At 38.8% G+C, this 16856-nt stretch overlaps 1 protein-coding gene across 1 annotated transcript in view; it reads left to right on the forward strand.

Moving 5' to 3' along the window:
* The window catches only part of LOC135205471 (survival motor neuron protein 1-like), a gene marked incomplete in the record, with an annotated part of 172391 nt that extends 157726 nt beyond the window's left edge, over positions 1 to 14665 (forward strand). The window contains 2 exon segments of the mRNA XM_064236160.1: positions 8509 to 8556; positions 14380 to 14665. Of these exon segments, the coding sequence (XP_064092230.1) occupies positions 8509 to 8556; positions 14380 to 14559 (228 nt within the window).
* Between the last annotated feature and the right edge of the window lie 2191 nt (positions 14666 to 16856).

The raw sequence follows: 16856 nt of genomic DNA on the forward strand, positions 1-16856 counted from the left end.
AAGTTCAAGGTTAACAATATTCTTCTCTTACAGGCCTCGCAGTCTGTTCGAGATGCTGCTCTCTCCACCCTTAAGATATGGGTGGGTGGCTTTGGGCGCAACGTTGGGAAAGCAAGGCCATATATCCTTTCGCAAGAAATGGCTACCTTAATCTTTCCGGCAGGAAAGAGCACGGGTACGTGGACCCCAAGATTGCAGCCCCTATCATAGCCTCTATTCAAGATGCAGTAGCTCAGCAGTCAGAGGAGGCTTCGCCGCAGGAATTGATGGAGGAAGTGCCTGCTCCGGATATGGAGCAAGAGCCCATGACATTAGCCATGGGCTATGGTAAGAGTGTTAATGAGGCTAGTCTTTTAAGTGCTCCGGGTCTTTCCTTGAGCGCTTCTGAAACTTATTCTCCTTCTTCTTCTAATTCCTTTCAAGGTTTCTCCGGGGGATTACCTCCTTCTAGGTCGAAATCCCTTTCGGCGATTCCGAAAGTAAAAGGTAAGCTTCCCTCTAAACTACTGCAAAAAGCAAAATCTACTCCCAAAAGATCATATGATAGCCTAATTCAGAATGATAGCCTAAGTCAGAAAGCTCTGGCTCAACATCCCGGAGCAGACAAACCCAGACAGAAGTCCCTAACAAAGTCCTTGAAGCCAAAGTCTCGGAAGGGGAAGTCTTACCCTTCCCCTTCAGGTCCCATACCATCAACCTCCAAGGGCCAGTTACCTCATAAGGTACTAAAGGAGAAGGCGGAGTCCTCCTCCTTTGACCCGGATATGTTCACCACGAATATATTGCAACAGGTCGGGAATTTAGGCAACTTAGTGAACACAGTTACTTCAAGGTTTGAAGATGTTCTAAAAAGGTTAGGTACCCAGGAGTCCCTAATGGCAGGGCTTCAGCAGGGTGTGTCAGGTATGGTGCATCCCAGTCAGTTAGCACCAGGTCAGGTTATGCCAGATGTTCCACTCTCCCTCCTTTCCATCCGAGTAATCCTTGGAGGGTGGCGAACTACGCTCCTTTTGTAAACGGAATGTTGACGATCGAGGGCTGCGGAACTCGAAGGCTTGAGGACTTCGAGTTCTACCCTCCAGGGTTACAGGCCCCTTTCATCGGCTACGTCCGCCTTACGGAGTCTGCCTTAGTCAGGGAGGACAAGGTCCCGAAGGAAACAGTCATCCTTTCCCAGGACCAAGCCCAACAGGCGTGGGTTCGCAGCCTGGATGAGTGGAACTGTGCAAATACCAAGGTCACGGCCTTTAAGAGTCCGTTCACAATGTTTACCACGGATGAGGAGAACCCGTTACCGTTCACGACTGAAGTGGCGGAACTCACCCTTCAGGCGGTAACAAGAGATGAGCCTATGCCGCAACTCAGGGAGACCGACCCTACATCATTATTGCTTCCGGGTGGTGATGACCTGTGAGTAGACCTGCCGGCAACCTTCTCGGTGGGGAAGCTTAAACTGGATTGTGCAATCACTCTATTTAGTGAACGTCTACCTAGGCGCTCTGATGTTTTGATTCAAATGGAGTTCGACGCTAGGACACGGCTTGCTAGGTCTCTTAACTCCTTGGTAATGACAGAAACAGTGGCTCTTGAGTATGCACAAGAACCGCTGTTTAAGGTTATTGTGAAGTCGTTACTTTTTAGCATGCAATGCGACCTTTATGACTTTGCTGTGGCTAGGAGAAACTGCAGGAAGCATGTCCTAGCCAAATAAACAACTAGGCATGAGCCAAATAAGCTCCTGGCTTCGTCCATTTGGGGTGCAGATCTCTTTCCGACCTCTGTTGTTAATGAAGTGCAACACGAGGCTGCACGCCTGAACCAGAGCATAAAAGTTCGTTGGGGCATAGTCTATAGAAGGAAGTCGGAGTCTTCCTCCTCGGGTTCCAAGCCCAAGAAGAAGCCTAGGAAATTCCAGCCTTTCCAGGCTCCTCAGCATCAGGCGTTGGTCCAGGTGGTCCCAGTGCCACAACCTTCCACCTCTAAGCCCCAGCCCCAGCAGCAGTTCGTTCTGCTGATGCAACCTCAACAGCAGCAACCTTTGGCCTCTTTCACTGTCTCCCCTGCTTTTAATCCGACCTATGAAATCCAGGCATTTCAGGCGTTCAATAGGTTCAGTAGGGGCGGCAGGGCTAGAGGTTCCTTTCGTCAATGAGCCGGAAGCAGAGCAACCGGTCATGCCAGAGCTGCAAGAGGGGGCTGTGGAACACGTCCATCAGCAACCCAATGAGGTCTCGCAGGTAGGAGGGAGGCTGTACCACTTTCGTCATCGTTGGGGGTTCAAAGCTGGCGAAAACGGTAGTGCAGAAACTGAGGTCACAGGGTATCATGGTGGTAGCTTATCTGGACGATTGGCTTGTTTGGGCGGCAAGCATTGAAGACTGCATCAAGGCTACGAACAAGGTGATCTGTTTCCTCGAACATCTAGGATTCAAGATAAACAGAGGGAAGTCCCGCCTGACTCCGGAGTCCCGGTTTCAGTGGCTGGGCATCCAGTGGGACTTGGACTCACATACTCTTTCGATCCCTCCGGCGAAGAGGAAAGAGATAGCCAAGGCAACCAGGCAGTTTCTGAAGTGCAAACAGACGTCCCGGAGAATCCAAGAAAGGATCTTGGGTTCTCTACAATTTGCTTCAGTGACGGACGTATTCTTGAAAGCCAAACTCAAGGACATCAATCGAGTTTGGCGCTCCAGGGCAAACGCAGCGTTCCGGGACAGGCTGGCCCCAATCCCGGCAATTCTGCACAAACGTCTCCGCCCCTGGGCGGAGGCGAATTTAGCAAAGAAGATCCCGCTACAGTTTCCCCCACCAGCCCTAGTGATTCACACAGATGCATCACTAACAGGTTGGGGAGGATACTCACAATACAAGAAGGTACAAGGAACTTGGTCCCCTCAATTCCAACAGCTTCATATAAATGTCCTGGAAGCTATAGCAGTGTTCCTCACCCTAAGGAAAATTCGCCCAGCCAAGAAATCACATATGAAGCTGGTGCTCGACAGTGCAGTAGTGGTGCACTGCATAAACAGGGGAGGCTCAAAATCAAGTCATTTGAACCACGTGATGATAGCCATCTTCTCTCTCGCAACCAAGAACAGCTGGCATCTATCGGCCACTCACCTAGCAGGGATTCAGAATGTGGTAGTCGATGTGCTTTCACACTCAGTCCCACTGGAGTCAGAGTGGTCTCTGGACAAGAAGTCGTTCAGGTGGGTGTGTCACCTAGTACCAGGGCTCCAGGTGGATCTGTTTGCGACAGAATCGAATCACAAGCTTCCCTGTTATGTGGCCCCCAACCTGGACCCTCTGGCTTACACCACGGACGCGCTGGCTACAGTTTGGAACCAATGGGAGAAGGTATATCTGTTTCCTCCAGTGAACCTTCTTTTGAAGGTTCAGCACAAGTTGAGGTCGTTTACGGGCCAGGTGGCTCTCATAGCCCCCAACTGGCCGAAGAGCAATTGGTTTCCTCTTATCCTAGAATTGGGTCTACGTCCTCATCGGCTTCCGAACCCCAGGCTGTCCCAGCAAGTGCAAACGAAGACTGTGTTTGATTCCTCAGGTCTTCACAAAACCCTAACTTTATGGACTTCATGAAGTTCGCTGCGCAGCGGGGTGCAGACATAGATCCACAGAACATCCTGTTCTTGGAATCAGATAAGCGAAAGTCAACACTTCGCCAATATGATTCGGCAGTTAAGAAACTGGCTGTCTTCCTAAACGAGTCCAATGTTCATACCATGACCTCAAACCTAGCTATCACCTTTTTCAGGTATTTATTTGAACAAGGTTTGGCAGCTAGTACAATAACCACAACAAAATCAGCCTTGAAAAAGATTTTCCAATTCGGATTTGACATTAACTTATCAGATTCATACTTTACTTCAATCCCCAGGGCATGCGCCAGGCTTAGGCCTGTGGAGCGGCCAATGGCAGTGTCATGGTTCTTAAACAATGTTTTGATAAAATTAATGTATGGAACAATCGTAAAATAAACAATTTTAGGCTTCAAATTATATTTAATTAACAATTAACAAGACATGATTAAGATAGTTAACTATTAGTAATAATGACCATTATCTATATATGAAATAGCAAAAAACTGTAGTTATTCCGAAGGAATGACGTGAAAGGAGTTGAGTCACTGCACTCTTCCGTCTTGAGAAGGAACCCGTCAAAAGTGAGGGAAGCAAACTTCCTCCTCCCGATGTCCATTAATTATCAAAGGAAATACAAGGACCTGACAACACAAATAAGTACGATAGAAATTATCGATATAAAGATTATGGGTCAGTAATACTTTATATGCAGAATTTATTTACATATAAAGCAAATTAGAAATTATAAATGGTCGAAAAAAATCTACTACACGTGTATAAATTACGTCGAAGAAAAATAACTATTCGACATCCCTTTCTATTTGATGAATTACGTAAAAACAAATGAAAGAGAAATACAAAAATTTGTTATCGGACAGCACTGAATAATGAGATAGGTTATTAAGCTTCATAAAATTTAAGTTGATGAATAATGATAAATTTGATGTTAAATATTCTTTAGGTCCTTTTAATTTATTTAATGAGCGTGATGGGAGATCAAAGTTGATACGGAAAAAACTTTAAACTAATGATCGGACAGTACTTTAACTTGCATTAACTCATTGTACTCACATCTTCATTAGTCCCGATCCGCTGAAGTGAGATTCCAAAGTCCCGTGGTGGAATGGACTATACGTAGCTCGGAAAAAAGGTGTTATTAAGCTTGCTGCCATTCTGACGTCCAAGTCCATGAGCCATCCTCGGCCGCTAAGGTTTTAGCTTGCTATATTAATGATAATGAATCAGGATGAAGTAATAGTGTACACCCATCAACTGACTCTCTGACTGTCCTGGTGCACACCGACCGGTCAACTCTCCAACTGAAAGAAATCAGTAACCACGGGGCAGCCTTTACTTCCTTCGTTAACCAACAGACGATGTTCCGAGATCTCAAACGACCATATGGGCTTGTTGATCGTAAACGAGCATAATGCAAGCACTTTTACAAAGGTTATTACTATTTTAGTCGGGTGAGACCTAAGAACATCGTAACATTAAATTTAAAAAATCAATCATACTTTGAAAGAAAACAAATATGACAAAATTTAATAATAAATTAAGTTATTTCTTAATCAAAAAATAAAAAGGAAATATGATAGGCTTATTTTTTCTTCAGATGTCCTTAAGTTGGCATCGGATACTGACAACTCAGTATGTGACTATCAATCTCTGTTGAAGAAGACTCTATTCCTAATCAGCCTAGCTTCAGGAGCTAGAATTTCAGAATTGTCATCTTTATCTAGGGACCCAGGTCATATAGAATTTTTATCATCGGGGGAGGTGTTGCTTTCTCCAGATCGCAGGTTTCTTGCCAAAAATGAGGACCCTTTAGACAGGTGGGCTCCATGGAAAATTGTCCCCCTTCCACAGGACCCATCTCTGTGGCCTGTGCAAACATTAAAGGATTTCCTACATAGAACATCTCTGAAATCCGAAGGCCCTCTGTTCATTAGAGAGGGAGGTGGCACCATCTCTCTGAAAGGTATAAGACAACAAATTCTATATTTTATCAAGAAAGCCAACCCACAGTTATTCCCACGGGTACATGACATTAGAGCTATGGCTACATCAATTAATTTCTTCCAGCATATGAATTTCGACGATCTGAAGAAGTCCACTGGCTGGAAATCCCCCACAGTATTTAAACGCCATTATCTTAAGTCTTTGGAGGACCTTAAGTTCCCGGTGGTAGCTGTGGGGAACACAGTTTCCCCTGCTCCGGTCGGAAGTAGTATGCAGTAGTTATCTTATCTCTTTCTGCCCTCCTTCCTACCAGCCTCACATGTACAGTATCTCGTATGGTTATCTTTAGCAATTTTTATTATGTATATTTAGACATAGAACAGTTATAGGCTGGAGAAAGAAATTGTTAAAAGGTTGGAGATGAACAAACTGGTTTTAAAAAAAGTCATGAGTTGTGTAGGTCAGGTATTTACCTAAAGTGATAGGAGAATAGTGGCCTATCATCATATATAAGCATTTTATCAAGTTTTTGCAACAGAAACCTGTCTTGCTGTAGGTTGCTGCTTCTGTTGGATGCATCATCATGAATGGATAACTTGTGGCATCCCTAGGCAAGTGGTTGGTGTTGAGAGTGGCATTGTAGATGTAGATAAATCTTGGTGGAAGCTGTAGTTCACCCAACAGTTGAAATGATCTGGAGATTGTTGTCAATTATCCAGGGGATTATGGAGTAAGACAGAAATTGTGACTAACACATGAAAATTCTCGATTTGGCATCTTGTCTCTAGAGAACTCTTTTATTCCCACAGTACCTTCAAAATGTTTTCTGTGCAGCTGCACATATGAGTATGGTTGGCTGCTTCACAGATGGGTAATTACTCTGCTGCAACTTTTGATATGGTCCTGAAGATTCTCTGATTGGAAGATCCCAGGCACCTTATGGTTGAAGTTCAGCTGGCTCCTATTTTCCCAAAGATATTTTTATTCATGTATGCTAAACCAAGTTGGGAAGTACACTTACTAGACTACCAGGCAGCAGGACTTTGTATCTGCAGGACAGGAGGTAGCACAATTTCCTGAATAACAATTTATCTTCTTAAGTTTCCAGGCATATGCTCAGTTTGTATAAGATAATGTGGTTGATATGATGACAAACAGTTTAATAACTATGTACCTTACCTGAAGAATCAGAGCAGCACAAGATTGGACACCAAGTTTTGTCTTGTTGACGTAGTACCCAGGCTTGTCCTAGGAGGGTACTGTGTAGTACTAATGGACTATCTCAGCTGGAGGAAGCAGTTTTTATATTCAGGTGACCACTGCATCTGGAGGTCTGCAAGAATCTAGCAACGATGGGACATATCTTCAGTGAGCCTCAGTTGTAGTCTGCCAGTATTTTTTGTTGAACCTAGACAGAACAAGGAGCCTGGAAGTGAGGTGCATTTTTTCCATGCTAGAGTCAAAAGATATACACCTTTCCTCCATTTGGATTGATCAGGAAGGAGGCTAATTAGAAAATCTTCAGAGTTATACAGCTGGAGCTGTTGTCCTGAACTTTCAGAGCTCCAGCCATCAAATGTATCATGCTAAGACTTCTGCTTACCTCATGTCATCTGCTGGGTGAACTACAGCTTCCACCAGGCCTGCATACATATCTATAATGTTGCTCTCTACACCAGCCAGTTGCACAATGATGCCACTAAGTTCCTCTCTCATGATGATGTTTCCAACAAAAGTCACAGTCTCCACTATGACAAGTTTCTGGTGCAGAAACTCATTAACTGGTCACATTTGTTCCTCTAAAGAATATTTTCTTGTTTCTTTGGCACCGTACGTTCTCATTGTTGGCCATCAAGGAGTTTGCAACCACCCTAATAGCAAAGGCCTAAAGGAGCACAGATGGTTGTTCATAAGATCAGAACCCTTCCCTTTTTGGTTTTAACCAAAACTTAAATGGAAAATATTTAGAATGAAGGTACCCAAAGTCTGCAATGCCAGATTTCACTGTGTATGAGTGATAAGTTTTCATAACAGTTTAAAAAAAAATCTAGTTTCTACATGAGGAGGTACTGGGAATTCTTGAATAAAAAGAATAAAAATATATTAACTAGAAAAATGTGAAGATTACTCTTATCATTTGTCACATGTTGTGATGTTGCTGAAATTAAGAATTTGGATAATTATTACACAAGTTTGTCAGTGTAGGATGCATTTTTAGGAATTTATTGCTGACACAGTCCATAGTGGATACTTATAGGTACTATCAACATTATATATAGAACTGCAGCTGAGACTGAAAAAAGGGGAACTTTAATGGGGAAAATATGATACCAATAGTGCAGATTTTTATAGCCATCCAAATTACATACTTAGGAAAACTCCTGTATGCATCCTAGCAGTTTATAGACAAATAAAAGTTTATATCCATATCACTGGCATGGAGAGTAATTTATAAAATAATAATGAAGTATGGGTTGCACGTAAACTCACTTTGTTGACCTTCAGACTTCCTAATGCCCTCAGATCCTAAAAACCACTGAGGCTAGAGCAAATTTATATGTTGATCATCCACCCTCCAATCATCAAACATACCATAATGCAGCTAGCGTCAGTGGTTTTTATTTTATTTAAGATTAAAGTTAGCCGTAATCATGCTTCTAGCAATAATATAGGAAAGGCCACCACTGGCCAATTGTTAAAGTTTCATGGGCCATGGCTCATATAGTATTATACTGAGATCACCAAGATAGATCTATCTTCGGTGGCCTTGATTATACACTGTGGTAGTTGTACAGAAAACTTTATTGTGCTAAAGAAACGTGCGCATTTTTTACTTGTTAATCTTAAATATTGATTTGATACTTTCATCCATTTGTTATTACAAGAATATAAAAAAATTACATGACCATCAAAAAGTCATTATTTTACCAGAATGATTCTTTTACAGATGCCTCCGCCCTCCTTTTTTGGATCTGGTGCCCAGTTTAATCCTCCTGTAAGTACGGTTTATTAACATTTGTTAATTGATTTCTATAATACAAGGCCACTTCAGCTTGTCAGATGTTATTGTAATGTGTAGTATAAAAAAAACTGGTTATACTTATGGAATAGTCTGGTAAGTATTAAGATTTATTGGATGCTGAAGCAGCTGCAGCTAATGGTTCGTACTTACCAGAATAATGCGGTAAGCAAGTTTGATTTAATGGAAGGTGAATTGAATTGATACTGTAGATAATATAATGAATGCTTAGTGGATTTTTATTCTTGTCAAATTCGCATGGCAGTGTGGTAACATGGTTCATTTTTATTTACCAGTAATCTAGCAGTCTCACTTTTTCATTCTTTCTGCAATTGCTCAGTCTCTGTTTCTCTCATCTCCCGCTTCATAGTCGAGTGATCTGTAATTCTACATCTTCTAAGACCTTCCCACTGTCATAACAGGGTCCTCAACTCCCTTTCTTCTCAGCTTGCTCATTTAATACATTTCAGTCATCAAACCTCTCATTTCATACATATATTGTGACCATCTCGGGTGCTAAGCATTCATAGTTCCTCGTTGGATGTGTGGTTTTTGCGCTCAGCCAACGTGGAATTGGAGGAATGTATTTCTGGTGATAGAAATTCATTTCTCGATATAATGTGGTTCAGATCCCACAATAAGCTGTAGGTCCCATTGCTAGGTGACCAATTGGTTCCTAGCCATGTAAAAATATCTAATCCTACGGGCCAGCCCTAGGAGAACTGTTGACCAGCTCAGTGGTCTGGTAAAACTAAGATATTCTTACTGCCTAAACATTCATTGTTTTTTTTCCTATAATCATGTGAGAGTTGTTGATGCAATACACACATATACAAGTTCTGTTAAGCTGCTTATTTTAATGATTGTCTTTTTGCACTTATGCTATATTGTCTGATTGTCTTTTCACACTTATGCCATATTGTCTTATGTTTATATTTACTTTTTTGTACAGTGCTTCTTTCCCAGTTTGGTGTGAGACTGTAGCATACATCTCTATTCCCCTTTAATCAGATACTCATAGTGATTGTTCTGACTGCATGACCAAGGCTTAGTCATACCTGAATACTCTTGTCAATTGTAGTAACTAATAAAAATGCTTAACTAGGTACCATCATAATTAGTGTAACATAAGTGGTGTCGTAACACGCTTGATGGGACCGAGTGCTTTACAAGAATTTAATTCTTCCTTCAAGTTATATAAGAAGGCAAAATGAGTAGAAAGCCAAGACCTTTCCTAAGAACCACCCCACACTTGGAATCCATAAGACAGTTGTTAAGTACAATCTACTTCTGTCCTTGAGATTCACAAATAGTCATATCTGAAAATATAAATCCCAATCCCAATTAGTCTTTATTTTTCTAATAATGAGAAAATTTTAGTGAAAATGGAAACCTCATCATGTTTTAAACCAAAATATATGTGAAGAATATTGGTCTGTGTCCCAGGAATGAACTCTTCAAAGAGCTTTTCATATTAATAGTGGATCCTTCAAAGTAAGCAAGATCTGTTGATAATACCAAGTAATATACCATAATCAGAAGAGATCAGTATATGCTGTGCTTCCTTATGGTTACAGGGGCATTAACCCTTACAGGAAGGGCTGAATATACATCAATCATTAGGAGCCGGGGTAATAAATCAATATGTGGCACTCCAGGCCAGCAAAACTTTGAGGTCAGCTAATTTAACGGAAAAAAAACGCATCAATGGAAAGAGGAAGATATGCTAATGTACATGGTGTAAGAAAAAGAATTCTGAAAAATTTTCCCTACCTTCCATGAGAAGTTGAAAATCACTATTTACATCCCCTTGTGGGACCTCTTTTACAAGACAATTGTAAATTTTAGTTATACATGATTTTTCTTTTAAATAAATTTTATTTTGTAAAATTATAATATAGCTCACACAAATCAAAACTGATAAGAAATAAAATTAGTAATAAAATCTGAACATATTTGTTGTAAAATATTTAAGTAAATTTACCAAGTATGAACATGCAATAACTTTTTTGGATTTATACATGTTTTTTCTAATATTTCTTTGCACTTTTCTATGCAAAATTACATTTGAAACTTACTAACTATCATACAAGCTAAGAACTAAAACCAACATCAATTCCATGGTATATTTATGAACAAATTTATAAAAAGACATCATGTAAGACAGAGAGGCACTGCATCCTCCCTTGAAGTCAAGAATCCAACTAACTCTCATGAGCTGCCCAGTTGATTTTAGCCAGTGGAAAAGTTGCCATTACTGAATTTATGGTCTATAGAAGTAGTGGCACCTCTTTTCTGCCTGATTCCCCCAAATCGATAGCACGTAATATTGTTACTCAACATGAATCACTCCTTTTTCCAAACAAAACCTGTTATTGCAAATTTTAACCCTTAATGGACGTATAGCTTCTCAAGAGTAATAATAACGGGTTTGGGGTGGTGGATGGATTAATGCTGTAAAGAAACAATATTAAGCGCCATCGATTTGGAAAGAATTGGGCGGGAAAGAGGTGTCAATACTTTTATAGCCCATGAATTTACTAATGGCAACTTTTACATCAGCAAAAATCATGAATCTGGTGTCTCTGGACTTAAGTTCTGCTTCTGACTTCAAGAGAGAATGTACTACTGCATCTGTCTTGTATGATGTCTTTTTGTAAATTTGCAAATATACAAAAGGGTTGGTGTTGGTTTTTGTTCTTGTCTTTTACCATAGTATGTCAGTTGTAAATGTAATTTTGCAAAGAAATACTAGAAAAAACATGTACAAATAAAAAAAGTTATTGAATCTTCATTCATGGTAAGTTAATGTAAATATTTTTCAACAAATAGACTAAAAACTTGTTGCTGATTTTATTTCTTATCTGCTTTGATATTGTGTGATCTGTAATTATAATTTTACAAAATGAAATTAAATTATTTATTAGAAAAACATATAAGTTGGTAGGGAACATTTTTTATAATTTTTTTCTTTCACCATGTGAATTTGCATATCTTCCTCTTTCCATAGATTTTTTTTTTTTTTTTTTTTTTTTTTTTTTTTTTTTTTTTTTTTTTTTTTTTTTTTTTTTGCCGACCTCAAAGTTTACCCGGCCTGAGGAGCTGCATATTGATTTTTTACCCATCCACTAAGGGTTAAGGTTGGCTAATTTGAAAAAAAGAAAAAAAAATCACTGGAAAGAGGAAGATATGCAAATGAACTTAAAATTAAAAGAAAAATTCTCAATTTTCTGTACTTACAATGGGAAGTTGAAAGTGAATATTTCCAACCCTGTGCGGGAACTCTTTTTCCCTGACACTCATAAAAATACACTAATTTTAGCAAGTTACACATATCCTTTTTGATAATTTTTAAAATTTTACTTTGTAAAATTAGTTACTGTACAGTTCCCATAGTATAACATAAGAACTGAAAGAAACAACAGTTCTTGAGTACATTTATGGTAAAATATTTACTAAATATACTGGGATTGGGAGATTGGTACCTTTTAGTGAGTTATAAATGTTCTTTCTAATATCTGTTTGTACTTTGCAAAATTATAATTTCAGGTGACATACTATTGTAAAAGATTATTCAACTAAAACCGACACCAGTCCCAAAGTATATTTATGGGCAAATATATACAAGATGTACTGGGACAGGGAGAAATACTTAGTACTACATTCCCCCATAAATCTCAAGTCACACTAATCTTCCTGTACTATCCTGAGCTGGGGAGTGTGTGTTGCCATATAGTCATTTATGGCCCATTCATGTGATAGGAACATTTTTGTGCAAAATTTGTTCAAATATTAAGGGGGCCGGCCGGAACCTCTATATACAGTGGTATAGGGCGAAAAATGCAAAGTCATGAAAAAATTCATGGAGCTTCATATGGCAATTGAGAATACGTATACGAAATATTTCGTCAAAATTCCTCTTACTTTCGTAGTTACAAGGTAATTAGTAAACATAACTCAATAAGCCTAAAACATTCATCCGTACAAGAAAATGCAATATTTCTTCTGTTATCGTAAATTTTGATAATTATTGGCAAAGAAATTGTGAGAAATGGCATCTGTAGAGATTTCGTGGCTCGCAGACGCAGAAGCGAGTATCTGGTTCAACCATGAATCAGTGCGACCATAGACATCAAGTAGATTACACGTTCGAGTTTCACCTCGTGACTTTCGCTTGCTTTCACGTATGTTTATGTATGTTTCGGCAAGAAGTTCATCATGCCAATGAGGAAAAGACAAGGAAAACATCTCGCTAACATACAGACGAAGAAAAATCGCTCAAGCATTATTACAGAATATCATAATATACGCGTAGTTAGTGAAGAGAGAGGGGAGGGTTGCTTAGTAACGCCCCCTTCTTGCCTGACAGCACACGTCACACTATGCCCAAGGCTCGTATCTTTGAGCAAAGAGATCTCCATTTATGATAAATAACATAGTTTTGGTTTTTTAATACCCAAAATGGACTATGAAATTCATAATAATCATGATTTATTAAATTGTCTTGTAAAAAGAGAGTACATCTTCGAGTTTCACCTCTGACATTCTCTTGCATTATGTTTGTTTATCTTTGTTTCGGCAAGAATGTCATCATGCGAAAGAGGAAAATACAAGGAAAACATCTCGCTAACATACAGAAGAAGAAAATTCGCTGTAATAAGCCGAGTTAATGAAGGGGAGAGAGGGGGTTACGTAGGAAGGAGTGCCCCATCTTGCCTCAAGCAGTGCCCCAGGCTACGATATATGAGCAAAGGGATCATCATTTATGATTAAATTATGATAAATAAAATAGTTTTGGTCTTTATTAATACACAAAAAAAGAAATATACATTCATAATAATCATTATTTATTAACATTGTCTTTATAGAAATACGAAGGAAAACTTTGAACGCCCGTATCTCAAAACTATACTTATTGACCTTCAATGTCTATCTCCTCACTTATTTTTAAAGCTATAACATTGGAATTTGGTATATAACTCAGAAAGACATTATAGAACAATCAAATAGAGCCCTTTTTTCCAATTTTTGTTTCGTCTTTTTTTTATACATTTTTTTCTCGTGATTTATAGGGTTTATTTTTTTACCATATTGAAAAATTCATATCTAGCAAAAAAATGACTTTTAGAAAAAAAACTCTCCATTTGATTGGAGGTCTACATCAGGTCTATATATGGTAGTAATCCCAGGTCTTAATATTAAATATCAAGGAGGAGATAGAATTTGAAAAGTGGTTATTTTCGGGATAAATCGCCCTGGCGTCACAAAACCGAAGGTCAGAGGCGAAAATCATATGCTGTTTGGAGATGTCCCAAGTCACCTTATTAAGTGGTATGAATGTCAAAGTCCTGTCGTTAAAAAACGGCATTAGCCGGCCGGCCCCCTTAAGGCACAAAATAATAATAATCATATGGGCTGAACCGAGGAGTTTCATATGCAATTATTGGGATCAAAACAGCCCTGCCACCCCTTGTGTGGTTCTTTTGGTAAGCATTTGCCAAACTACTGTACAGTACATCCTTGTCCTATGGATGTTGGCCATTGAGACTGCATTGGTCATCTGGGAAGCTGAGGGTCCATTACTCTTATTTTTCACATTTAGGTATGTTGTGGCCTCCAGAGTTTTGTGAAACCGAGTGTAAAGAATAGTTATGGGTTGTCAGTGAAATAATTTGTTTTGAAATTTTGATATTTCAAATACAGAAGTGTATGTAAAATCAGGGTAAAGTTTTAGTTCTTTAGTGTAATAAGGCTACTTTTAATTTGCACATACTATTGTTCGGCTCTTTCTTTTAACAGCCATATTTGCCAGACCTCCCTCCTCCTCCAGCCCTAGCTATGGATGTCAGTGAGGACTCTAGGACATCTGAAGCTTTGCATACAATGCTTATGAGTTGGTATATGACAGGTTATCACACTGGCTATTATCAAGGACTAAAGCAAGCAGAGTCACTGAAGCAGAGAAAGAAACATAAGTGACCTTATTTTTAGTAGTTAACCATATTTGAAAGGTTGGTGCACAATCTCTTTTGTAACTTTTTTTTCTAGTTCAATAAAATTGGGATACTTCTTATAAGAGGAATAATGACTTTTCTTGTTTTACCTCTTCGTGGTTGATTTCAGATTTGAATAGCAATAGTGAAAGCGCAATGCTTTCAATATTACTCGTGTGTTCTACGTTCTTTATGTAATTTTGCAGATTAATTTATGGCACTTTTTTTGTTCTCTGTATTTTCTGTTCATTTCATGGTCTTTCTTTATACAATAAGTATAGTTTATTTGTTAAACATGCCATTATGCAAACTAAATTATGTAACCAAGCAGTCAAACTATAGGTAACTTGATACGTTTATGTAACCTTCAGTCTGTTGATAGTTACAGGTTTTGTTCATTTGCTTCCTGCAAAGTCTTTTGACTTTGTTGCAACATTTCCCCCTTCCCCTCAAGATCTGTCCGAGTGTTAGTATTGCGCACTATTATTTTTTTCAAGTGGTTTTGTTTTAATTAGTAAAATGACAAACTTTAAAATCAATTTGTATTTTTCATAGCTAACAAACCTTCGGTCTTAACAATAGGATATTTTCCAAGCCCCAGCTGGTAACCAGTTAAAACAATCTGAGATTGCAAAGCAAGGAATCTGTGAGATCTGGCAGTGCTTGCATGTACGAGGTGAAAGCTGGTTAGCGACCGCGCATTCAACCTCGTGACGCACTTTTATGTAAGGACTTGTACTTATATACAGGTACTCATGTAATTAAGTATCAGCCATTTCCACCCAGATGCCTGAAGACTTGATAACTGTCATGAATCGGCAAACTTTCCAGTCATGAGGATCATCATTATTATTAATAGGGGTTAGTTTTTCCAGACCTCTGAGTCTCAAGTAGACTCTTCTCGGGCTGGTTCTCAGGGATCAATCCTGAGGGGAGAAAAAAAAAAAAAAAAAAAAAAAAATTAGACTATTTGAGAAACCCGTCTTATTTAAAAAATTTATGATTTTATTAATTGAAAAATCCCTGCTTTCAGTTAGAATATTTTTCATTTCATCAGTCCACACTAAAAATTTCTGTAGTTGAACATTGGATGCAGTTTTTTTTAAGTTGAATATTCTTATAGGTGTGTTGTCACTTTTTTGAAGTAGTATATAGTTTTTCATTATTTTTTTTACAGTATGTAACTTTTATGAAAAATATTCCAATTTCTTTATGGTTGATCTATTGCTATATATTATGTTGGAAAGGTTAGTACAGCTTCAGACATAATAATAACCCAGTGGAAAATACCACCTCTTTGTTCATTACAAACTGTTTGTACAAAGAACTGTCCAGTTGCAAACAGCTTCTTAAGTCTTAGAAGATTAGACCCTCCCCACTGTGCATGTCCAGACCTCGTCCCATCTTTTCCAAGGTTAATTCTTCCTCACAACTCCATTGTTTGCAGTCATATTCTGGGGTGCACTTCCAGGGTAGTATAATATACCATTAACACTACATTTTCTTTATACCTTTCTCATTCTGATGATAGTTTACACTTATTTGTAAAAGTTTTTACTATTTCCATTGCTATGGTTGTGGAAATGTAAAAATTTAAGTTTATGCTCAGTGATTCAAGAAATTTTAAGTATTTAAATATATTTTTTCATTGATGTGGAATTTTAAGTTACTATACTCTGTTTTTTTTCCATCTGTCCATCCGCCTGTGGTGTTTGTGCATGGTAACACTGCGTCCTGGGCTTTAAATAATATCCTATTTCGAATATTAACTGTGTAATTCGCATACAGTAAATTATTAAAACACTTTTCAGTTACAAATGTACACCAAGATGTCTTTTTATTTCCCTAAAAGTTGCACATAGCGTAACTTTTAAAGCCCGGGATGCAGTGTTACCATGCGCGACCACCACAGGTGGATGTTCAGATGGAAAAAACAGAGTATAGTTAGTTTTCTGTAAGAGAAAAGTTTTGAGATGGCTTTGTTTATCCATCCACATTTTTCTGTCTGCCCTCAGATATTAAAAACTATTGATGCTAGAGGGCTGCAAGCTGGTATGTTGATCATTTACCCTCCAATCATCAAACATACCAAATTGCTGCCCACTAGCCTGAGTAGTTTTTATTTGATTTAAGGTTAAAGTTAGTCATGATCGTCGTGCATCTGGCAACTATAGGACAGGCCACTACTGGGCCGTGGCTGAAAGTTTCATGGGTCACTGCTCATACAGCATATACCGAGGCACTGAAAGATAGATCTGTTTTCGGAGTCCATGATTATACATG

This window comes from Macrobrachium nipponense, chromosome 24, assembly GCF_015104395.2.
Source record: "Macrobrachium nipponense isolate FS-2020 chromosome 24, ASM1510439v2, whole genome shotgun sequence".
NCBI lineage: Eukaryota > Metazoa > Arthropoda > Malacostraca > Decapoda > Palaemonidae > Macrobrachium > Macrobrachium nipponense.